Source organism: Mauremys reevesii, linkage group 2, assembly GCF_016161935.1.
Source record: "Mauremys reevesii isolate NIE-2019 linkage group 2, ASM1616193v1, whole genome shotgun sequence".
Lineage (NCBI taxonomy): Eukaryota > Metazoa > Chordata > Testudines > Geoemydidae > Mauremys > Mauremys reevesii.
In genome coordinates, this window is record NC_052624.1 from 221,676,959 (window position 1) to 221,702,967 (window position 26,009).

The 26,009-nt window shown below is 42.2% G+C and overlaps 1 protein-coding gene across 3 annotated transcripts in view; it reads right to left on the minus strand.

The window, feature by feature from the left end:
• Positions 1–2,986: 2,986 nt before the first annotated feature.
• Positions 2,987–26,009, minus strand: part of LOC120398148 (epidermal retinol dehydrogenase 2-like) — a 34,553-nt gene continuing 11,530 nt past the window's right edge. The window contains exons 3-7 of one of the 3 annotated variants that reach the window (XM_039525235.1): positions 22,054–22,185; positions 11,307–11,406; positions 8,878–9,022; positions 3,969–4,091; positions 2,987–3,364 (exon numbers count right to left, since the gene is read on the minus strand). In XM_039525235.1, coding sequence (XP_039381169.1) covers positions 3,235–3,364; positions 3,969–4,091; positions 8,878–9,022; positions 11,307–11,406; positions 22,054–22,185 — 630 coding nt within the window. In that variant the 3' untranslated portion in view covers positions 2,987–3,234. The remainder of the gene's footprint in view (positions 3,365–3,968; positions 4,092–8,877; positions 9,023–11,306; positions 11,407–22,053; positions 22,186–26,009) is intronic. The other 2 variants (XM_039525237.1, XM_039525238.1) reach the window with 2 other exon arrangements.

Consider the following 26,009-nt stretch of genomic DNA (forward strand, 5'->3'; position numbering starts at 1 on the left):
TATACAGATGCTTTTTTAAAAAACCTTCTGCTTGGAATAAGAAACTGGGAGCAACTTCAGCCTTGTCCCTTACATGAACCTCTCACCAGTCTGGCTCCTGCATCTGGTTCATTAGTTCTACAGTTGCAATCAATCATAGGTGGAAGCTACTCTAAACCCTCAGTGAGTCTGATTTGTCTGGATACCATCATATGGGGGAAATGAGAAACAATCTTCACATGATTGCTCAAGCTGAAGGAAGATACTACTATGGGGTGGGGAATGAAACTGCATTTTAGAATTCCACAAGTTCTGTTACAGAGTATAGGCAAGGAGGCTTGCTTGCTAGGTGTCATGATTACTGATTGCAGACAGGCTACAGAGATCAGCAGTATTGGAAGCAGTAGGTACCTATTGTGTCCTGTAAGGGAGACAGCATAGCATTACACCCTGTTCAACAGTGTTTATTGCTGTTCACTCACCTGTTCATGTTACCTATTGCCCTTGCCCTTCTCTTGCAGTTTTTAGTAATTTGCACAGCACATTAGGCTAGGGAACCAGTGACCATGAAAACACTCCAGTTGGTTCAGAATGCAACAATTTTCCTACTCAGCACATGACCCCCACCCATCCTCTCTTCTTGTTGGCTCTGAGGACAATGCAGAGCTTCGTAGTTCTAAGCAGCGTTCCGTTTCACTGCCACTGTGATCTACACAGTCACGCCCAGATGCATTAGCTGTTTGTTTTTCCCCATGTAAGTGTTATCCTTGCACCTGTTTAAATAGTAAAACTTGTTGTCCAGGGCCATTGAGAATAAAGATTTTCAGCTTTTTTTTTTTTAAACAGTGGTAGTGATGCTATTGTGAAGATATTTGTTACACTTGGCTCCCTACAATTCTTGCTGGTTGAAACATTGTTCATTTAAACTGTTTGGTACCTCTTTCCTTACAAGAAGATTATGCAAAAAATTAATGTCATGCTGTTTGAAATTATACTAAAAAACCCAGCAATTTAAAGAATCAAGATTCCCACATCACCACACATTCTGCCTTTTTATGCTAATACAAAATCACTAGGCTGTGTCATCGGCATACAGAGAGGATCTACACTCTATGCCCTAGATCAGTGTTTCCCAAACTTCTGAAAGTTAAGTTCCCCCTTCAGGAAATGAAACCAATTATGCCCTCCACAGTTACACCATGTGTTATTAAAGGCCTATCCGTTTTAATTGATGCGTCTTCTCCCCGTTCCTCCTGAGCTAGTCCTTCATGCCCATTCTCCTACTTCGGGAAACACTGGGGTAGATCTTCACCCAGTGGTTCTCAACCAGGGGTATGTGTACCTCTAGGAGTTCGCAGAGGTCTTCCAGAGGGTACATCAACTCCTCGAAATATTGGCCTAGTTTTACAAGAGGCTACATAGAAAGCACTAGCAAAGTCAATACAAAGTAAAATTTCATATAGACTTGTTTATACTGCTCTATATACTATACACTGTACTATAAGTACAATATTTATATTCCAATTGATTTATTTTATAATTATATGGTAAAAAGCAATTTTTCAGTAATAGTGTGATGTGACACTTTTGCATTTTTATGTCTGATTTTGTAACCAAGTAGTTCTTAAATTAGGTGAAACTTGGAGTACGCAAGACAAATCAGACTCCTGAAAGGGGTTCAGTTGTCTTGAGAGCCACTGCCCTATGATACTTCCTCTCTTTTCATACATATTTTGATAAGCAGTGAGATCATAAGCAACAGTGACATTTAAAGCATTATTAGCGACATTTGAGTTAGCACCCATTGAAATGCATGGAGCAGTTCAAACTTCAGTGCTATTGTTTCAAGGTCTCTGTAAGCTTGGACAGACATCATTCCTTTGGTTGCACTCCAGATTTAAACTTTTTTCTTTGCAGTATAATAGCTAGAGACTTCATTTTGTTTTAAATGAAAGCACAGACTCCGAAGAACATTTGAAAGGTCTGTATGAACCCCTCAAAACTAGTGCTTTATTGTCCTCCTTGGACATGTCCCTCACTTTGGGGAAACACTGCCTCAGATACAACATTTCAAATTACGGCCTATGCATGGAATGGAAGTGAAATATTCTGCAGAACTAATAAGTAAAGGCAGTGGCAATGTAATTTGTTCTATTCAGCCCTCATTATAATATACAATATTGTCCTGGAGGGACTACCTTTAACAATATGAGATTAGGTCAATCGCTCCATGCCCATTAAATCCCACAATCTCTTAGCTGTGAGTGCCCATAAAGGTATCATAGATTCATAGATTCTAGGACTGGAAGGGACCTCAAGAGGTCATCGAGTCCAGTCCCCTGCACTCATGGCAGGACTAAATACTGTCTAGACCATCCCTGATAGACATTTATCTAACCTACTCTTAAATATCTCCAGAGATGGAGATTCCACAACCTCCCTATACAATTTATTCCAGTGTTTAACCACCTTGACAGTTAGGAACTTTTTCCTAATGTCCAACCTAAATCTCCCTTGCTGCAGTTTAAGCCCATTGCTTCTTGTTCTATCCTTAGAGGTTAAGATGAACAAATTTTCTCCCTCCTCATGACACCCTTTTAGATACCTGAAAACTGCTATCATATCCCCTCTCAGTCTTCTCTTTTCCAAACTAAACAAACCCAATTCTTTCAGCCTTCCTTCATAGGTCATGTATTCTAGACCTTTAATCATTCTTGTTGCTCTTCTCTGGACTCTCTCCAATTTCTCCACATCTTTCTTGAAATGCGGTGCCCAGAACTGGACACAATACTCCAGTTGAGGCCTAACCAGCGCAGAAATAGAGCAGAAGAATGACTTCTTGTGTCTTGTTCACAACACACCTGTTAATGCATCCCAGAATCACATTTGATTTTTTTGGCAACAGCATCACACTGTTGGCTCATATTTAGATTGTGGTCACACTGTTGACTCATATTAACTATGTTAATTTGTGACCTGGATACCCATTACCTATGGAACTGAGACAGATAATTAAATTCATTTTTATTTGCTTTAATGACTTACATACATATGTTGAGCGGAGAATATGCCTGTATTGATAGAAAGAAGAGAGAACAGTTGAGGATGAAAAATACTGATTAACAGACAGCTATCAGAACAACTATGACATCTTTAAACACCTAAAGTATCATATAGAAGAGAATTGATCTAAGGAAGAAATAAACCCAAAGAAATAACCTATTATGTCCATTAAATGTTACACATGAATTTGGATTAGCTGGGATCGGACATCTTCGGAGCAGTGTGGTTTTGGTCCCTTCTCTTCCGGTCTCTGACACCGTCCAGATTGTTGAAAATACCAGCATACTCTACAGCAAGGAACAGCACTTTCTTAGGTACAAAGCTGAGGAGACAAACAGCATTTCTAGTTAGTCTTGATAGTTAAAAAATACCATCCACCCACTAATTCTAACTAACGCGGAAATAAATTAATACTACATATAAACATAAAATCAAATACGTCAGAGATGGTCTAGGTATACTTGGTCCTGCCTCAGCATGGGTGGATGATATAGACAACCTCTTGAGGTCCCTTCTAGCACTACATTTCCATGACATAATACTTTACATCTCCAACATTAGTCTTCACAGCATGTTTAACATTCCAAGTTTACAAACGAGGAAACAGATGCAGAGATATTAAGCCATTTGACCGAGAGCACAGAGCCAGGCAGTGTCAGAGGCAGTTTTAGAACTTGGGACTTCCTGACTTCTGGCCCCGAGTGCCTTCCTGCAAATCACACTGTCTTACAATCTGAGAAGCGTGTTGGAGGCAGTAGTTGAGACCATCCTTTCTTCATAGTTCTGTAGGTAACTAGTCTGAAAATTGATAGTCCAGCGTCATATCTTATTGCACATTTTTACTAGCTTTGCATTCTGTTTAGCTACCAAGTATTTGGCGGTGGGGGGAGGGAGAAGAAATGCTGGAAGAGAAGTCTCATTCTTACTTTTTCAAAGCAGAAATGCAATTGGTCAGAGGCATGAACACATAAAACTTCTCCTCTCGAATTGCATCCACAATCTTCCTGCCTGAATATTCTACATCCAAAATAGGAAGTAAAAGTGGCCTCCTGGTAAAAGAGGACATGTAGCTGTTACAAAACTGTAAAACTTTACTCTTGGAATCACTTATTTCAAAATTGATAATTTCCCTCCTTCCTCCCATTTCAAATGGAAAGTTTTGCTGCTTGCAATAAGTAAAGATTCTCCATTCTTAAGCCAGGTTTACACAACATTTAGGCTGACCTAGTTACATCACTCAAGCGTGCAAAAGATTCACACCCTTGAGCAGTATAGGTAAACTGACCTAACTCCCAGTGTAGATTATGCTATATTGACTTTCCATAGGTCTTGCATTGACCTAGTTACTGCTTCTCAGAGAGGTGGATTAACTAGTGATGGAAAACCCCTTTCCATTGCTGTAGGAAGCATCTACGCTAAGGATCTAAAGCGGCACAGCTGCAGCATCATAGCTGTGCTGCTGTAGCACCTGTAGTGTAGATGTAGCTTTAGAGTCCCCCTGTAAGTAAAACAATTAGTAAAATCTGTTGATAACTGTGAAATTTTAACTAATAAATAGCACTCATACAGGGCCAGTTCTGGAGCCCACTGAAGTTAACAGGAGTCTTACGCATAGACGTTTATAATGATAAATGTTTACCAAATAATGCTCTTTTGTGGCTAAGTTGTCAGATCTCTGTTTGTGCAAATGCACCCATCAACTCTTACTGCAGTTACATATACAACTGTGTGGGCAATTTATGTGCTCACATGCACACAAAGAGGTCACAAAATTTGGCCCCTACATCAGACTGGTTGTCTTTTATGGTCTGATTTTCATTTGGTCTTATCACTGACCATTTGAGTTGTGCGCTCTTCCCAGCTGTGTGTCAAAGTGCTGGGGTCTGCATAAACTCGTTATTTTATAGAGAGAGCTAAAGTTTAGTGCTGGTGAGCTGTGCAGGCGGCAGAGCTCTAAAGACTAAGTTCTTTCTGTAGAATAAACTTCCTCAGCACCACATCTGCCAACAAGGCTTCTTGCCTGCCTGAGTGAGGGCAGTTTGTAATGCCAGCAGGTGTCCACTACAGGCTGATTCAAGAGCCAAATTTTATTTCAGGTAAGGCCACTGAATTGATGTTGGTCCCTATACACCTTGAGATGGAATTTGAAATAGTGACCTATAAGATAAGGTTCTCTATCTTGCTACCAAATCCAAGCTAGTCATCCGTGTTTGAGTGCACACAGTGCATGGTGTCCACACTCAAGGTTACAGGGTCTGTGAATTGTACCTATCCCACAGTGTCTGGTATTATTAGACTATGTCTACATTATGGAATGTATGTCGGCATAGACCCCTAGCACAGACACAGCCAACACCAACAGAAGGAGTTTTTCTGTCAGTGTAGGAACACCACCTCCATGAATGACAGTAGCTACACTGACAGAATCACTCTGCTGTTGACATAGCTGCATCTACTCTGGTGGTTTTGTTGGCATAGCTATGTCAGTCGGGGGTGTATTTCCCCCTCCCCACAGCTGTGACTGATGTAGCTACACTGATATAATTGAAGTGTAGACCAAGCTTTAGGCATGTACATAATGATATCTATCTATTGTATATACACCATACATTTGGACATGTCACATTTGTCATTTGTTCCAGTGCATGATTTCAAGTTATCAGGATTAAACCCTACTGAGCCCTCACTCTTGCAAATACTATGGGGAAGTTCCCCACCTAAGCTCTTGCTGGAATGTTTGTGTGTCTGACATGGCAGGGCTTTCTCTTAGTTTTCAAGCATATACTGCCATGCCCAGTCTCCTTTAAGTAGGTATATTATCCAAACGTAAGCAAGTAAAAAACAAACAAAAAAAACCAATCCATCAGTTCACCTTATGCCCTACGGTTTCATGGGCTCCCCTCCCAGGGGTCTCTGATAATCCTTCTTGCAGCTTCCCAGGCCCAGCCAGCTCCCTTCTCAGACACGCCTTGTTTGTTAGCTTTGCTCTCATCCAGCTCTTCTTCTCTTCTGAAACAGCAGCTCCAGGACACCCTTTCTGAGCACCTGGCCCCTACCACAGGAGTTTGCTTCACTCCACTGTGGTTCCTCTCTCCTAGTCACTCCCCCTCCTCCTGTCCTCTGACAGGCCTTTAGAGGCCCAGGTGTAGCCACACCCCTTCTGATTGGCTTCACTGGCCACAGCTGCTCTGACACAGGGAAGCTGGACCAACTCAGCCTGCAGGGGTCAGTTACCCTGTGACAGCATCTTTCTTTGCTACTCTGAGGGTTGTGGAGAGAGCCCTGGAGGGGACACTGGGCAGAACCCCAGACTGGCCAAGTACTACTTCAGCTGCTTAGGCCTGCATGCAGACAGCACTCTGAACTGCCAGAATGGTTACTGACTGACTGACGAGCAGAATCACTGTGGTAGTGCACAGAAAAACTGAGAACAACAAGTGCATTGCTTGCAGCTGCTAGACCAGTGCTTTTTGTCTACACTGGCACTGCAATGGTGCAGTGCCATTAGGGTGGATGACATAGTTGTCAGTCTTGCTCAGAGGAAGAGCAATTACAATGATCATGTGAACACCTGTGCACCATTGGTAGTGATTGTATGTGGCCACGTGATGTGTTATATATGTCTAGGAGGCTGGGAAAGTGATTGCAAGGCCAATATTCTCTAGTGTAGGTAACATCATACATCAGTACATGTTTAGACTTCTGTGACAGTTGCAGATGTTTTAAGGGGTGACTTAAACAAATTTGACTAATTTCTGTGCTTCACCTTCCAGGAAAAGCAGCACTGAGGTGTGGCTCAGGAGGATGGGAGGCAAAGCTGGCTTTAAACCACCTGTGTATTTCTCACATTTTGGGCTGCTCCAGGGGCTGGAATGGCCTCCGATGTAAATCAGAACAGCTCCAGGGCCGCTCTGACTTATGGCAGTCTTCTCAGAGCCATCTATGGGTCACTCCACATCGTAGAACAGACTCAGCTTCTCCTCCTATTTGCAACATTCCTGCATACTTCTATATAGGTTTGGACATGAGTTCAGGCACTAAGGCTTTGTCTGGGCTAAAGAGCATAACCCCCTAGTGTAGATACAGCGCACATTGACAGGAATTTTTCTGTCAGCATAGGAACACTACTTCCCTGAATGTCATTAGCTATGTGAACAGAAGCACCCTCCTTAGGCATAGCTGTGTTTACACTGCGGGTTTTATTGGCAGAGCTACGTTGCCAGAGGTATCTTTTTCACACCTCTCACTAACATGACTAGGCCAGTACAAGTTTTAACTGTAGACCAAGGGTTAGTGTTCTGCATTTCTCAGGCAGATGCAAAAGTGAAATGAACTAAGGCCACTTTACTTCTTAATGAGAGAATCCACAGAGGGGGTATAATGCACTTTAACTAATGCACTTTGAATTCACACTTTTAGTTAATGCAGCTTAACTTCTTGTGTAGATAAGTCTTCTATCATCAACACATTACCATGCCTAATTTTCACCTGCCTGAAAGAAGTGTCCAGTTGAGGCATTATCAAAAAGCCAATTTAAGTCAATGGGCTTTGGTTCAGGCACTTAGTCCTCCACCTCAGCAATGTCCCTCTTCTTTACAGGTAAGTTAGCTGGACCACATACATGCTGTAGAAATGCATTTCTGAGTAAGAGTCCACAGCCAGTAAGATTTTTGTGCCGTCTGTGCTCATGTCTGTTATTGGTCATGTGTGCTTAAGTGGATTCATTATTAATGGCTTTGTGCACTTATAAGCCATACAAGTGGTATTAAAAAGCAAAGCCAACCTTAAAATGGCTGGAGACTGAAAAAATGATTTCTACTGTATACTAATTCTATTTTCATACACGCTGTGACAGACTGACAATTTCCTGCAATGTCCTGAATTAATTTCATTGAATTAAGTTAAACCATATTGAATTAGGTTAATACCTTTGGGGTCCATTATATTAAAAATGCAATTGTGTATGTGTTATTGTAGCATTGCATATATTTCCATATGAAGAGTAAATAGGAGAACAGCATAGGCTGATAAGGCAAATGCACTCACGCTATAACATTGTCAGACTCACATATATTAGTTCCAAATGGATTATCCAGGGACCAGACAAAGAAACGGTTTTTGGATAAATAACTTGATTTTCAACTGGCTCAGGGCCTTCTTCCTGATCCAACAAATTGACAGAACCTCTGGTCCACAAAGGTCCCCCATCTTTAGGGTGGGGTTGGAAGGACGGGGCAAACTGAGGCCCCATAAAACTGTGCTTGTTCTGAACTCAAGCAGTGATGAACTTGTGACCACAAAGGAAACCCCTGCATGTGGTGTTGCAGGACTGCTGCTGCCAGAGCCCGTGTTAAGATTGAGGGGGTGGGGATCTTTGGTAAGCTTATTAGCACATGTGTAGGTCCTTTATTGATTTTAATGTGTGTTCTCTGTAGTATTTTTACCTTAGGAATAAAGTAGGTGTGCACAGGAAGTATTGTGTGGTACCTTATTACTCTAGCAATTATACCTGTTAACTGTCTCTGAGAAGAAAGCAAGCAGGTGTCCTCAGGCAACCTGTCTGTGCTGGGCATAACAGAGTGAAGGCAGGGAACTGTGCTGCCTGGGAATTCCTTGGTCAGAAGGGAGAGAGATGTGAGTCTCCACCCAAGAAATACAACAGCTGGGGAGCTGGAAGCATGAGAGTGGGTGCCATTGGCTGGACCATGGAGGGAGAATTAGACCACTGAGAGGGCAGTTGCCCTGAATGGTGACAAATGCTAGATCTAAAGTCAACCATTTTTAGTATTCTAGATGCAATTGCTTAATATGCAAAATATAAGAAGTTTTACTTACGAGACACGAATACCCCTAGATAATTCTGTATTTACGAAAGAAGGACAGACGATGGTGGTTTTAATGCCTTTCTTTCCTGCAGCCTGCAACTCAAAAGCTAATGACTCTAGAAAGCCAATTATTGCAAATTTACTTGCACTATAATCTGTAAAGAGAAGAAAAAAAGAATATTCAAAACACATCATTAACATCAGAGCAAGTGTTACTGCCTGAATTTAAATTTTTAGAATAAAATACTTAAACTTTGGTAACAATGAGTTATGCTATGCTACTTTCTGTTTTGTCTTGGGGCCCAATTGTGCAACCCTTGCTCATGTAGCATGAGCAAGGTTTTCACAACTGGACCATTAGTTTGCACAGCATAAGACCTATAATCTGACAATATACTCTGACAAGAGTAGCTGAGATGCTGAAACATTTCAGTTTGTTACTGGAGCTCAGGTACAGCATTGGTATGCGTGGAAAGAGCATCCTGGATATTTACATGCAAATAACAGACCAAACATCCTATTAGTTTCAGAACACCTGGATCCAGAACTACCCCAAGAAGCTTACACTGGAACAGAAACTATTTCCTTTGCTAAACTCTAAAGGCACGACCTCCTCAATGCTGCCTTTAACACAGATGATTCCCTTCAGACCCTTCATCCAACAAACCACACTTTTTCTCTTCCAGGTACTCAATTATAGTTTCCCCTACCTCACCCATTACTCCCTCAGAATCTTCATTGGTGTCTCTTAATCCCCAATTCTTTCATGCCCAATTCCCTTCTCTTCCCTGGATATAACCTCAGCAAACTCATCTGCTCCCAAGACTCCCATTATTATTATCCTCTGGTAGTTAGATTTGAGACTTCTTGCTATTTCTTGTCCAGTCTTGTGACTCTAGTTGTCTTAGACATCTCCTACTGAATGTCAAACTTGATCTTTCCAAAAATGAAATTCTCATCTTTCCTACTAATCCTTCCCCATGTCATCTTCCTCCATTACCAATGGCAACTCCATTATCCTTCCATTGCCCAGGCTTGCAATGTGGATGTCATTAAGGTTCCACAAACATCCTTAATACAGGCTATACCTAACTTTTGGTGTTTGTCTTTGCAACTTTAATAACATTCTTATAACAAGTTTTTTTAAAGAATAAAAAGAAGTGTAATATTCCTTTCCCTCCACTTGTGCTAGAAGACTAAATTCAATAAATGATCGCAGGTGTAGTCTTATTCTTTGAAGCAGTGTGTTCAGAGGTGGCTCTAGAATTTGCGCTGCCCCAAGCATGGCGGCACACCGTGGGGGGCGCTCTGGCGGTTGCCAGTCCCGCGGCTGCGGTGGACCTCCCGCAGACATGCCTGCGGATGCTCCACCGGATCCGTGGGACCAGCAGACCCTCCACAGGCACGTCTGCGGGAGGTCCACCGCAGCCGCGGGACCAGCGGACCTTCCGCAGGCATGCCTGCAGGAGGTCCACCGGAGCCGCCTGCCGCCCTCCCACGGGACGCCGCCCCAAGCGCGCTTAGGTCTGGAGCCGGCCCTGAGTGTGTTACATGTGCATGAGTAGCTGCATTTTATAGACAGAAAGATTCTGCCAAATCTAACTACTCGTATGTTGACAGGAAGTGTAATTAAGTGGCTGAAAGTTAGGTCAGCCATGTTAAAGACATGATTGGATTCTCAATGGAGTATGTGGTCTTGCCTAACAGAAGGTGGGAAGAACACAGAATTATTAACACCAATCAATAGAAGAAGCTAGACATGCTCCTAATTGCCTGGTTGTTAGCACAATGGTATTTTGTGAGGAAATATGTGCAACTGAATGATCCATTTTGTCTGTGTGGAATGCAAAAGTGAGAGGTTGAGAAGCATACAGCATGCGGATGGTCTGTTCAGGAATTTTAATAGCAAGCTCTACTGAGAAAAACACAAAAGGAAAATGGAGCATTTTAACAGCTTATAACTCATTGAATCAGAATGGATTTTCATGGGGATCATAAAAGGCACCTCTATGACATCAGGAACATCCCCCTACTAAATATAAAGTTCTAGTTGCAAACCATGGAAGCAACAGAGCTCTTTTCAAAAAGTCAGAAAAAATGATAATGGGAAATATTAGGCAATGTTCCTACAGGGATCATTGCTGTGTCCCCTGTAATAATTGAATTATTGGTTTGCTATGGTGCGTATTGCTCTTTCCAGTCCGTGAAGCCTGCAGGAGGCTTGTTTATGCTAAACAGGTATAATCATCATAGTTCTCTCCTTCAATCTGCTCATAATTTTTTTACAACTACTTGCAGGCTTTTCATGAGTTTATACTATCTTTGCATAATAGATTAAGACAACTTTCCTTTAAAAAGCTGGATGAGATTTCAGAAGTAAAATTGTTAACTCTGAGTGTACATTTAAATTAATTCAGAATACCTCTATAGCACACTAACCTGTCAGTTTATTGGCACCAATAAGTCCAGTTCCACTTGAGATACTAACCAAGTGTCCACGGTTACAGGCAATCATAGCTGGAAGGAAGGCTTTGCAAGTCTATGGAACACATAAGAAGCCACACAATTAGGCATCAGTTAAAATTATCAAAGGGGTAGCCGTGTTAGTCTGGATCTGTAAAAGTAGCAAAGAGTCCTGTGGCACCTTACAGACTAACAGACGTTTTGAAGCATGAGCTTTCGTTCATTCTATAATTAGGTTTTACAACTTCAATTACTTTTCAAATCTTCACTTTTGAAAATAGGAGACTTTTAAGATAATGACTTTCAAGGAGTAAGCTTTTCCCTAAAATCATGGAGATTTATCAGCACAGAGATTATTCTTATTTCATCCGTTTAGTGTTTCCTTCTGGCTTGACTTTGCAAGACTCATTGAAGTGTTTTCAATTAGGTTTTTCCAGTCATATTGATCCACTAGGGGGAGCTAGAAGCCAACTTGTCAGGCAGATGGAGGCAAAAGGATGCTAGTTGCAGGCGGAGGCGGCCTGTTAGCCATGCGGCAATTCTCCAAAAAGGGCCATATTTTTGGATTTTAATGTATCTACCCTAAATGCCCTCACATTATATATCATTTGAAAACTTACTTTATGTACTATGGCAAGACACCTTTCACCTCAGCTGGTTTGGTGTTTCTCCCTCTGGCTGTGGGGGGCCTGGTGTAAACCAGCCCCACTCTGGCAGTTTTTTAATTCCTCACTTTGGTTTATTTTTCAATATTTACAAGGTGGGCCTCAGAGTAGGTCAGAGGAGCTCTCTTGAACAAAACAAAAGACCAAATTCAAAATGCAAAAATAAATACCTTTCCCTGCCCCCTCTCCGTGGTGTTGCCTTACTACGCTGACTTCCCCAAACAGAAGTTAACTTGAGTTTTTCCCCCTATAGGGAGGAGAGCAGTCTTCCACCCAGCAGAAGCCTTGCCTCCCTGCTGCCACTGGTCCTCCTGCAACTTGTTTCTCATCCCTCCCTCACACCAGAAGAGGGTTTTTTTAAGGATGACCAGAGGCCTTTAATTGGTTCATGCATCTCAAGCTAACCTGAGAACTTCTTTTCAGTTCACAGGAAAAGGGCCTTTACTATTCTAGGGCTGATATCTGCCTTCCACCACTCTGTTATAGCTGTCTGGTCTGATTTTGCCACAATACATTTAGCTGAGGTATGATGTGTGAAGCTGTCAAGTGGTGCCATAAGCCTGCAGGCCGGGTGAAACAATGGTACCCAGAATGAGAAAGTGTCATTTTTTTGCAGTGTTCCAGAAACACTGCAACATGGCTACTGTTTAAGTTAATTTCAACACCTTACTGTGGTGTTTATTGGTCAACACTACCAAACGACAATTTAATAAAAGACTTTTATTGGTTTTGCATGGGCAAGTTTGTTTTTCCCCCCCAGAAGTGATGAGGCTGTTTAGCATGTGGCAAAAATGGTGAATATCAACACTTTGCAATTTGCTAACATGAAATACTTCGACAATTAAGAATATGTGATGTGAAAACATCTCACCGCAGATTATAAAGTTTCTATACAGTATTTTCGATTAAAATTTGCTGACCAGGTCATTCTCACCTTGAAGATTGTGCACCAGTATCAGTAGATTGTGTGCTCATAGCCTGTAGTGCAGAGTGGATAGATATAAATGTATGAGAATTCCTAATGCTTCACCATTAGTAAGCTTTTGTACATACAGTGTAGCTTCTAGCAGGGCCAGCTCCAGGCACCAGCATTCCAAGCAGGTGCTTGGGGCGGCAATCTGCATGGGGCGGCAGTCAGTGTGTTTTTGCCCCCAAGCAGTGCGCTGAATTGCCACCACAGATGGCGGGGGCAGTCCGTGTGCTGTTAGGCCGGCACGCGCGTTTCTGCGGAGGCGGAAATTCGGCGGCAGCTTCTATGTTCAGCTGTCTGTGGTGGCGCAGCTTCTGTCTTCCAGCTGAAGACAGAAGTTGCCGCCGAATTGCCGCTGCTGCGGAAATGCGCATGCCGCCCTAACGGCACACGGACTGCCCCCGCCGTCCGTGGCGGCAATTCAGCGCACTGCTTGGGGTGGCAAAAACAGCAGAGCCAGCCCTGGCTTCTAGTCTGCCTGGTAGAAGGTTTTCATTTGTAATTGTCTATGTATGTAGTTCTAGCCTTTGAAATATTCTAGAAACTAGCCTTTTAATTGACTTATGCATAGGTCAGTATTAGAGATGACAATCCATAGCTTCATATTACGAATATGCAAAAACTATGAGAGAAAGAAGTGATATAACAGAAGTAGTGACAACTAAATCCATAAACAAGTCCTTGCTCTGCACTGAAGAGGGGGGTGAAGAGCATGGTACAGCTTTATCACCTGTCACAGGGTCACTCACCACATCGGCGCCTCCTGCTGGGCACTTCAGGAATTAGCTCAGTCCCAGCAGGTGCAGCCTCAGATGGTGGTGGTGGCTTTCCTGTCCTTGCTTCCGCCTGCAGACCCGTTACGGCTCCTTTCTCTCAGTGTCTGCTTCGTGGCAGAGCCCTTCGGCCATGTCACCTTCCGGTTTCTCCCCCTTCCAGGAGACTCCTCCAATAAGAGTCCAGCTGCTCTGCGCAGCAGCTTGGCAGTCCACAGCTGGGCTGCTCCTTCAGCGGCTAGTGGGGCGGAGGGATCCAGGCCCACCCACTACTCTGGGTCCTGGTCCAGGGACCCTGCAAACAGCAGCTTCCTGCTGCCTCCTCCTTCCAGCTCACTGTCTCTATTCCCTGGGCCACTTCCCCGCAGGCTCAGTTCCTTCTGCTCTTGCCTCTGGCTCCAGCTCCTTTGCCCTCTTCCCAGGGCCTCAAGCCTGTAAGTCCTGGCAGCCTGCCAGGATCCCTCTAGGAAGCCAGTTGTCTCCCCAGGGCTCCCTGCAGCAGACTCCTTCAGTCTGGTCTGCAGCTTCCTTTTACTTGGGCCAGCTGGGCCCTGATTGGCTGGTCCAGCCGTCGCCCTAATTGTCCGCAGCCACCACCCTAATTGGCTGTTTCCCCTGCAGCCACTCCTTTGGCTGCCTTGCCCTCAGCCTCCCTAGGCTGGTTTTAACCCTCTCAGGGCCAGTGTGGGGCAGGTGCCCCGTCACACCGCCATATCCACTACAATATGACAAACTCACTTGACCCTGAATCACATCCAGAGGTCCTTATCAACATATCTAGTGGAGTATGTGTAACATCAGATTGTATAAGACTCTACTGGAAACAGATAATGTTGGTGAAGAACAAATGGAGAGATTTGAGAGAGGGGCACTTGATCTGGTATCAAAACATTTTCTGACATAACCAAAAAAAACAAATTTAAGTCTGGCAAGGGAAGGACATTCACAGCAGCTATCGGTCCAGAAATTGTTTTCTGCACAGCCCTGTCCTTAGCAAGATGCAGAGATGATATTTCAATGGCAACTGTTCTTAGTCACTCAATAGGACCTGTGCCTACATCCCTCTTGCATGCTGATGGACCACTGAGAATAACGTACAAAACTGAATTAGGACATCAACTGAAAGCTCAGGCTGAATGAAACCATGACCTAAGATCATGCAACAGAGAAACTACAGTATACATCAGAGATGCTATGGCTGTCATACAAATGATGGCTGGAGACAAATTCCACACGTGAGATGAACTGGCTGCTGCGTACTTGAGGCAGATTCTAAAAGAATTTGACAAAGCCAGTTCTGCAATCAAAAGTCTGACCAATATGACAACAGTAACTCTGTGAAAATTGCAGAAAAACAGCATCAGACAGGATCTAAAGGTTGGCTGCAAGAAATATCAGGCAATTGGTTGATGTCCTATACATCCATGGGAAAAGTTTCTAAAAATAGCAACTGCTTGTTGGATGCCTGTAAAATTCCTCTGTGAATGAATGGTTCAAAATGCAGCTGAGAGTGTAGGGCCACATACAACACAAACACTCCTTCTTGCTGGAGGCTTTTCCAATGGTGAAGTAACAAAGAAGAAGTATCAAAGAAGCCCAAGTTTGTACAGCTCTCAAGAGGTAGCAGACACAAGGATGCTCTTTATGTGTATTTGTCAGTACAGCTTTTAGATCTCTTAGGGTCAAAGGAACCATAATAATTATGTCACCTGATACAGATGTTTTGGACCTTTCTGTTCACTACTTTCCAAAAATGGAACACATGGATAACACATGGATTGAAACGGGCACCATTACCAGCACATCGGACAAGTGTAACTTCATATCTGCGCATGCAATTTGTGATGCACACACTCCTGACTTCTGCAACATACTTCCTGCTTTACATGCATTAACAGGATGCGTCTGTGTGATCCCTAACTGGTATTGGGAGAAAAAAAAATCTGTGTTTAATGTTGTCAAAACAAAGGAAGCGGACTTCTTCAGAGATCTTGCCAAATAGGGAGAGTGTGACGGACAATTTCTTCATTAAAGAAGTTGGTAGCAGTGCTGTATGATCAGGGTGAGAAAGGACAGGAGACTCACAGAGATCTGAATCTAGCCATCAAAAAAGGACAAGTCATGGGCCAAACTCCTCACCATTTGAGGGCAGTTTTGAAGAGCATCTCAAAAGAGCATCTTCACAAAACAAAGATTTGGATGTCTTCACACATAGGTAAACGAGACATTGGATCGTCATTGCAACATGGATGGAAAAATGTGGACGATTAACTACTTTCTGTATTCTTCATGGGCCCAAAGGCACCTGAGCTTCTACAAGGCCTTATCTGTGCCTGTACCAGTAGGGTTTGGTGCACAATCAACTGTGTCTGTAGTCAGAAAATCTTTCTTGCACAGAACCGTGTACTTGCCAAGGCAATGAAAATTGTGGTAACTCACATACTCTTGACAGAGATCATGATGATAATGATGACTAGAAATGTCAAATTATATCTGTCCAAATATATTATTAGATTTTGTTTTACTCTTTAAATTGTTGTTGTGATGCTTTGAAGCCACAAAGAAATCCAGTTTTATGTCTTGAAATAATACATAGTGTCATTAAGCTACCAGAAACGAATGCAAATATTTCAAACTGGTCAATTTACCGTGTTTATGGTGTCATTGTTTATCCTTGTTGCTATGGTACCAGCACCACTTGACAGTGCCACATCATACTTCATATTTAAGTAGACATAATCTTTTAAATTATGCACAATGTGGATGTGTGTAGATGGGATATATTAAGTTGACCAAATTGGTGGTGCCTGCCGCTCACCTATATGAGGCTATAATTTTCCTACCCATAAAGAGTTCAGTCGCAGCAACCTGCTGAGTAAAAGCTTCTAAGTGTAATAAAGCTATTTTCCATTTTGCCCTTAAATATCAATCAAATAGAGGAACCTGGTTGTCACAGATGATTTTCCACAATCACTAACAGATTCAGTTACGCTCTGCCCTGTTTCATTTCTCTATTTTCCAGCAGGTGGAGACAAAGCAGAACACTTTGCATGACCCCTCTCCAGAACTTTGAAACATGAGGGTTGGCTTCCAACACAGGAAGACACAGGTTGGATTACCTATAACCAAAATAAAAAGTGCTCTGTCAGAGCAAGCACGCCAAAGTTAAATAGGTACAGAATGCTTTGAAACTTGCGATTACTAATTATGACTCATTCTTTGTAAAGTAAGCACTCTTTGGCAAATCCTCTCTCTCAGCTTCTCCAGGGCCATGGAGGTCAGTGACAGCCGCAGAATCAGTGTGGACCCTCTGCATATGTTGGGAGAAGTAGTATTATAGGACCCGGCATAGAGCATCCACGAGTCCTACATGCTGGGGAGCTGTGCTCTGTTGAGGCTTATTGCAGTCCAGCACAAAGGGGTGGAGGAAGAGAGGCACAGAGTAAGCAGATTTGTATGGTCTGAGGAGGAGGCGACCCATGATCGTCTCATGGAATCTGTAAAGTAATCTCTGCTTCTTTTCCTATTACTTAGGCTTTGTGCAGTGACCAGGATTTTTCCCTGTGGAAGAAAATCTTGTGAATATTAATCTGCCAAAATCCCAGTGCCTCAATTGGCCAAATTCTCCAGGTATTTTCTTCCCCACCTGGTACCTGCAGAAACATTCTGAGAAGGAATTGTTTGTAATGAGGCTCTGTAGAGAACTGGATCTTTCATTACTGGAAACCAAGCACTGAAGGTGGATAAGTGAGTGTTTTGCTTTGTCTCTACAGGCAGGAGAATGCTGAGAGATGAAAGAGTTCTCTACTGAAAACAATATTAGCACATCTATGAAGTTGCTTGGTGTCTCTTTCCTTTCCCTTTCCTTTCTATGTGCACATAAAGCCACCACAATTAGCTTCTCTATCAAGGTCATTCACTGTCCACATTATTTCAGCTACTGCTGTCACAACATTTTATCTCTGGAGGGCTACAAGCTTGGAACTATACAGCATGCTTTCCCCCACTGGCTGCTTTTCGCTGAGCTGGAAGTGTAAATTCCACCTTGAGACATACCCACTCTAGCTCTCATTGAGCTAGCATGCTAAAAATAGACTGTAGCCATGTTGGTGTGAGAAGAGGGAAGGGAGAGCTGCCCTGAGCACATGTTAAGCATCTCAGACATGTACATGTGTGGATCGGCTTGCCCATCCTGCTCCCCACATCACCTCAGCTATGCTCTATTTTTAGGATACTAGCTTCATCAGAGCTAGCAAGGGTATGTCTCGTCAAGCTGATATTTACACCTTCCAGCTCTATTGCGGACAAAGTCATAATTATAATTGGCCCAGAACGAGAGAAAACTCTTGGATGGGAAGTGCTAATGGCTTCAGTACTAGTGAACTCAGAAGTAAAGTTACTGATAGTACTATCGACCTCATTAATTCCCAGAGGGCTCAGTTACAGTGTGGATCAGGGCAGGGTTGGGTTGCTGTAGGAGCTGTTACACCAGTTCTAAGCCACTGGAGGATCCCCTGTGCTGGGGTGATTGGCTTATGGCCCCAAAGCCACCATAGCCATGTATTTTGTGTAGGTTTTCACATTACGATGTGTCTCCAATGCAAGGGAAGATCCGAGCCTGTGTCTTCTAAAGGTGTCTGCCAATTCTAAGGAGGCAGGGATGCATTGGGAATAAGATAGTTAATTAAATCTTAAGTGCAAGAGAATTAAATATAGAGAATGGGAAGTTAGAGCAGTAATGGAAAAATATGCAGCTTGAGTATTATTACTTTAATATTAACCACTTTTATTACAGTAGCACCTACAGGTCCCAGTCAAGACCCAGGCTCGTTGTGCTAGGTACTGTTCAAACACATAGTGAGAGAGAGTTCCTGCCCAAAGAACTTGGAACTAGATTTTCAAAGGTATTTAGGTGTCCAAAGATGCAAACAAATGACTACTGGAATTTTCAAAACTGGCTAAGTGCCCACTAGGAGCATATGTATCTTGCTTAGCTATTTTTGAAAATCTCACTAGGCACCTATTGTTCCTAAAACCTTTGAAAATCTGTCTCTTACAATCTAAATAGATAAGATACAAAAGCACAGGGGAAAGGAAGTATTACTATCCCTATTTTATTATTGGGAACTGATGTATAAAGAAGTTAAGTAACTTCTCATTATAGGGAAAATAGGATGTTATTTTAAGTAATTAAAATATAGGAGGGGCTCAGGAATAACATTTAATGATTTTTACCTCTATATAGGTTACTTTGGATTGAAGCTGTGAGAATAAACCAGTTTGGTGCACCTTCTATAAATGTATTAAAAGACTAAGCAAGCAGTTATAGAACAAATATGAATTTAAGCAACATATGTCACAAGCTAATTTAAGTTAAAGTTTTCCTAGCTTAACTTACAATGGTATAATGCAACAGTCAAATTAAGGCTATAAATTAAAACAATCAGTAATTCAATGGTTCAATTTATCTACTTTGCCAGTGAACAAGTTAAGGAAAACAATTCTGTTAAGATTTTGCAGGAAGGTTAATGGGAGAAGCTATTCCCTTTTATATTAACCCTTTAGCTAAGGTTCCATTAAAGGCAGAGGTTATTTCTTGTCTTTATTTTGAGGAATTACAGCTCTTAAAATGGTTTCTTAGTAACTTCTTCCTCTGATTGCTTTCTCCTGCTAAGCTTTGTGTTCACAGAAATCATATCAAGCTTCTGTTCATTTACTCTATTTCCCCTCCCCACTTGACAATAGCTGCATTTTTCTGCTAGTCATACACAGATATAGAAAATTTTCTAGAGACTTATACTTAAACCAGTGTCATTCTAAAGCTGCTATGACCCAGGATCTCTTCATGTTAGATAACACTTTGGGGTTTAGTGTCTACTTTGAGGGGCAGTTGCCACACACACACACTCTCTCTCTCTCTAATGGGCACTGGAGCGATTTGAGTGGCCTTGAATTGCCTACAGAAGGATTTTTGTATCTTCTTCTCAAAGTCTTTAGCTCATATGATTGGTCTTAGCTACTGTCTGGGGGGGTCGAGGGAGGGAATTCAGCCACGCGAATGACGTAGCTTGAAAAGCTGAACTGTTAGTTACTTTACTCGACCTACCGCACGGCGCACGCGGCGACTCGCGGGCTGGCTCAAGGTCGAACCTCGCCTCCCTCCTCCCGCGGAGTACCGGAGTTCAACACTTCACTTCTTCGAACTATCGCGTCTAGATCAGACGCGATAGTTCGAACTCCGAGCAGTCGAACTCGCCGTGTCGACCGTCCCGGTAAGTGTAAACGTACCCTTAGTTTGGAACTATATGTATTGATAAAATGTAGCTTGGAGTTCTTTCACATGTCATGAGGAAAGTTGGTCTCCTATTTCTCAGCTGTAGACTTCAGGCTTGGCTTAGCTGGCGGTCAGAGTCTTTCACCTCTTCTTCTTTGGATGTCTGGTCCAGGGAACAAAGCATGATACAACTTTGGGTGTTGTGTGATGTGAGAGAGCCCCACCTTCTTTCTGCATGGTTAGCATCTTTTGGATCAGTGACTTCTCTACTCAGCCTTGGGACACTCTTGTCCAATTAGGGGTTCCAGCATGTCAGCTATAGTTCATTGTGCACTAATGACTTGACACCTTGATCTTGAAGTCATATAGAAGATGCCAGTTCAGTATGTATGTGTCTTGCACCAATTTGTTGATAATCACAAACAGATGTTCTTGAAAACAAGACACAAGAAGGTGCCATGTGATAAGGAACTGGTAGGCAAACTTCTGCTTATGACCAAGACGTCCTAACTGTTTAAATATAATTAATAGCTATTCAGCATCCACACATCCACTCATTCCCACACACCATTGTGACTGTGAATTAATTATGACAGGGGGAATGCAACTCTGAGAACTGGGGCAGATGCTAGGACAAGTGAATGACTGTACCCTAATAACCTGTTGCCTACAAGCCAGAAAGCTGCTTCAAACATCTCTTAGTAATGCTAACTTTCATTAAGCATTGAACATTAAACTATCATTAAATATTTCACACAGGACATCTGTAAAAGATCCAGGCATTTAACCTAGATTGCCTTAGGTCTCAGTCCAGTGTCTTAGCCCCAAGCTCATCATCCTTGTTCACAGTTAAGCCCCCTATGTTCAGTCTTTTTTTAAAAATTGGGATGACTACAGCTGCAAGACTGTATGGGGTCAGTTGTGGCTAATGATTTCCTGTCCAACGAAAGTCAAGTCACTTATGGCTAAATTTTCAATTTTGTTGTTTAATGGTGAGTGCCTCAGTTTTTGGGTGCTCAGCTTGACACACCTATGGCCTGATTTCTGGAAAACTCCAAAACTCCAGCTGAAGTCAGTGGAAATTGTGAATATTCAGCAACTCAGAAGATCAGGCATTAGGGGTCAGATTTTCAAAAGGACCTCAGCACCTAAAAACGTGGTCAGATTTTCAAAACAGATCAGCTCCTATTCAAACACCAAAATAAGTGGCCAGATTTTTTTTTTAAAAGCACTCAGCACAATGGATAACAATCCAGCCATAAATGTCACAGTGGGAATTACTGGCTGCTGAGCTGTTTTGCAAGTTGCATACAGGAGTTCTAAAAATATGCACCAGAGTTAGATGACACTTTTCAAAAGCTGACACTTCACCACTTTGTGTCTTTCCCTGACTCCACAATCTCTAAAATGGGACAATTCTCTATTAACCATTGAAAAGTGCTTTCAGACCCTAAGAATAAGGGATCTGTACAAATACCGGCTGTTGAGGACAGATGGTACAGGAAAAAACAACAACCCAAAATTCTATTTGAAATGTATGGAAAGCAAAGGAAAAATATCAGTTACAGATGTGCAGTCCTGCAGACTGGTATAGGAAGTGTAGTTTAAATATGTAACAGCTTGTGTTTTATGAAGGGTGAGAATAGGAAAAGAGACAAAAAAATAGAATTCTATCATCACTAACTGCAGTCACAGCTATTATACAGAGTTCTGTTTCTTACCTTAGCAATACAAAGCCCTTGGATTTACACCAAAGAGCATTGTCATGTTTTGCTTTTAAGATCAGTGCACATAATTTTTTGGCGAGGACAGTTTGGGTGCCTGCTCCTAGTTAAATCATACCTCATAGAGGAGCAGAGCTTGCAAGCTAGTATTTTTTCAGCCTGGCATTTGTCACAAGTTGAACCAAAACCAAACAATGCTCCATTTCTAAAGGGAGTTTCTGAATACTAGACAACCTAAGTTAAACACATGTTGCTCACTTCTGAAGAAATTGGGTGCTAGTGCACTTTCACAGTTATCCATGGAAAAAATATATTACCCAGAACTGGGCCATGATGTTCACCCTTATAGTTTTCTCCATATCTGCATCTGGAAGGTCAAGAAATGTTTTCACATTTGCTATGCCCGCATCATTGACTAGGATATTAACATCCCCAACTTCTTTTCTAACCTGAAAGGAAAGAAGGGAAAACCAAGCTATTATATGATATTCATGCTATTTGTGCTTTATGTTTATAAAAACATGAAGTGATCTGTTCTATGTACTGCCTGAATATTTGCCATTATTATTTATTACCAATACTGTGGAAGCAGACTACATTTGGTAGGTGTTTTACAAACACAGAGAAAGGCAATCCCTCATCTGAAGAGTTTATACTCTCAGAGGATTACTTTCAGATTCACACATGACTTTTCAATTAGTGTACTAGAAAGGAGTTAATGGAATTGATGGTATTTTACCAACCAACTTCTAACACTTGAGTATGAAAAAACTCTTCAAGGAACAGATATCTGCCTGTAGTTTAAGGGTGTGATTTCTAAAGTGTTGCACACTAACTGGCCCATGTAAACCCTGCTGGTGAGAACTAAGCACTACATTAATGTGCAGTAGGGAATGTATAATTTGTGTCAGCAGGATCTAAGTGGGCCAGTTAGTGCATAACATGTTAGTACACTTTAGAAATTACAACCCTCTAGTGCACATTGTTCCACATGTAGACAAGCCCTAATTCTGTACTTTTAAGAATAATCCATGCTCATAGGAACAGAAAATTCAAGCTGCTTGATCCCCTTATGTTTAGCTGGCAATGTGTTGGAAACTTCATATGGACCTGGGATAATTTCAATACATTAGCTTACCTGGTAATGTGTACTGTGTGCATATGATTATTCTTGTATTCCATTTAAAAAAACAAAAACAACCAACATCATTACTAGCATTGGGTGAATTTTTTCAGATGAGTAGTTTATTCATAAAAAAAATGCAGTTTTGGGTGGACCCAAACTATTTCCGAATTTGTGTCAAGCTCACCAAATAGTTTTAACTGAGCTGAAAGAGTCTAAATGTTTCGATAATGTTGAAACATGCTTTTGATTTTCAGTCATTTTGACAAAAGCAAAGCACTGACAGAGTAGCTAGAAGAGGAGGTGCTTCCCTTATAATCTTTAGCCTAGCAGTTAGGCCACTCACCTAGGATTTGGGAAATCTGTCTTCAGTTCCACACTCTGCATGATGTGTTGAAGGGATCTGCACTTGGGTATCCCACATTGCAAGAAAGCACCATAATCACTGGACGATGGGGCTTTCTTAATCTCACCTGTTGAAGCTGTTCCACTTTGGCCAGGTCTAGACTACAGACCTATATACCTATGTCGCTCAGGGATATGAAAAATCCACACCTTTGAGCAATGTAGTTATACCGACCTAACCCCCCCATGTAGAAAGTACTATATTGATGGGAGAGCTTCTCCCCTTGACATACCTACCACTTCTCAGGGAGGTGAATTAACTATGCTGACAAGAGTAGCTCTCTTGTCAGTGTAGTAGCATCTCCACTAAAGTGGTACAATGGTGCAGCTGCACTTGAAGAAAAGCCCTTAGTATCAACAATGAAATAGTCATGGAGGAAGGACTTCAACTTGGGTCTCCCACATCTTAGGTGGGTGCCCTAAGTACCAGGCAATAGAGTCATACTTACTCACTTTCTCTGGCCCAATGACTATCTATTGTCATCCACAGTATCCAGTGTCATTCATAGTCATAGAAAAGTCTTTGGGCCCGGGAACGAGACTGAGAATGACTCTATAGCCTGGTAGTTATGGCACTCATGTAGGATATGGGAGACCCAAATTTAAGTCCTTGCTCAATGACTATTTAATGGAAAAGCTTCAACAGAAGAGACTGAGAAAGCCCCACACCAGAATAGTCCAGTGGCTGGGCACTCTCCTGTAGTGCTGGAAACCCAAGTTCAAATCTCTTCTTCATATCAGGCAGAGCAGGGAAACAAAGACAGGTCTTCCATGTGAGTGCTTTAACCACAGGTCTAAAACTTAAAAAGAGAGGCAACACTATCACCTCCTCATCCAGTGGTTTTGTGAATACTTTGCTTTTGTCAAAGTGCCTGCAAATCATAATGGATTTTTTGGTTCAAAATGAAACAAAACATTTCAATGTGACATTACCAAAATGTGTCAACTCTTTTTAAATATTTTGATTTGCTGAAAAAAGTGTCATTTGACAAAAACAATTTTTTTTTTCAGCATTGCCAGCAAACCAAAAAATACATTCTTCACCCAACTCCACTCACTACATTCAGCAGTCAGTTAGGAAATGCTAATATTAAGATTGCATCTACCAGCTTAACTGCCACTTTTGTATATGCTATCACAAGGGAAATAGAGTACACCGCTACCTCAATATAATGCCACCTGATATAATGTGAATTTGGATATAACACAGTAAAGCAGTGCTCCGGGAGCAGAGGGGAGGGGCTGCGCACTCCCGTGGATCAAAGCAAGTTCAATATAACACGGTTTCACCTATAATGTGGTAAGATTTTTTGGCTCCCAAGGACAGCATTATATCGAGGTAGAGGTGTATATGGAAATTCAGACTTTATATCAGTTTTAAAATTGTATTTCTTAAATGGTTTGATCTTGATAGGTTTTAAAGTAACTTCAAGATGAAGATTCCAGAAGATAAGCTGTTTCATGTACAGCCCAGTTTCAAAATAGAAAGATTACTGTAAATTGTCTTGTTTGCAAGAAGAATGACACCATTGATTTAAACTTATTTTTAATGTAGTGAAGGATGAATGTTAAGTGACTGATTGTTGCTATGGTCTATTTCAATCAGCCAATTTTATAGGACTTTTGTTGAACTTTTCGTAACCTGGTGATTCCATATCATCATAAGACCTTTTCACCTGGATAAGACCATGTCAGCTTCCTCAAAAGTAGTCTTGTGTTCAGGGTTTTTTTTTTTTGGAGGGGTGGAGGACCATGGGGGAAGGACAGTCTAACAGTCTCTGTGGCATGTGAAACACTGAATATTTTTTAAATTGCTGATTTAAGTGGGACTTTCCCCAATATAGATGCTAGTTTGGGGTAACCTAATTTTAAACCTGATTGAACCAAGTTGCATGGCTCTAAGGCAGGTCTCACACTTGAGGTATATGTTGGAGAGCCAGTGAGGGGGAAATTGAGCTAAGGAACAGGTTTGAAGGTTTGGAGAATGAGGAAGGGGTACAGCAAGTGGTAACTGACAGTGAGAGGCCAAAGAAACCAGTCCCATAGATAAAGGAGGAGTCGATGGAAGTAGCACCAAGTTTGGGCCCAGGGAGATACAGGATGAACCACAAGGGATGATAGGAATGGAAGGAGCTGGGGATAGGTTAGAGGACGTGCTGTCCCCAGGCGAAGGCAGGTCTACGTGATTGGGGATTCCATACTGCGAAGGTTGGACAGGCCTGTGACCAGGGCCGATCCGGAGAACAGAAGGGTGTGCTGTCTACCGGGTGCTAAAATACGGGATGTGGACCTGAGGTTGAAAAGGATCCTAAGAGGAGCGGGTCAGAACCCTTTGATCATCCTTCATGAGAGAGGATCAAGGAGACTATGCCAGGTTGGGTAATGAGGCTCAGGTGATCTTCAGTGGGATTCTACCTGTCCCTAGGAAGGGCGCCAAAGGGGTGAGAGGATCGTGATGGTTAATAGTTGGCTGAGCAAGGAGGGCTTTGGGATGTATGGGCACTGGGAGGCTTTTGGGGACAGACAACTGTTCTCAAGGGATGGGCTCCACCTAAGTAGGGAAGGAAGTAGACTTCTAGGAGGGAGGCTGGCTCATCTGATTAAAAGAGCTTTAAACTAGACACTGGGGGGAGAGGTCCTGGTGCTCCACGCCAAATTTTCACATTGGGAGTGAGGACAGCAAGATAACAGATATAGCCAGAGGGGCAGTTAAGTGTAAGGAAGACTGGGGGACAGATTCTAGAT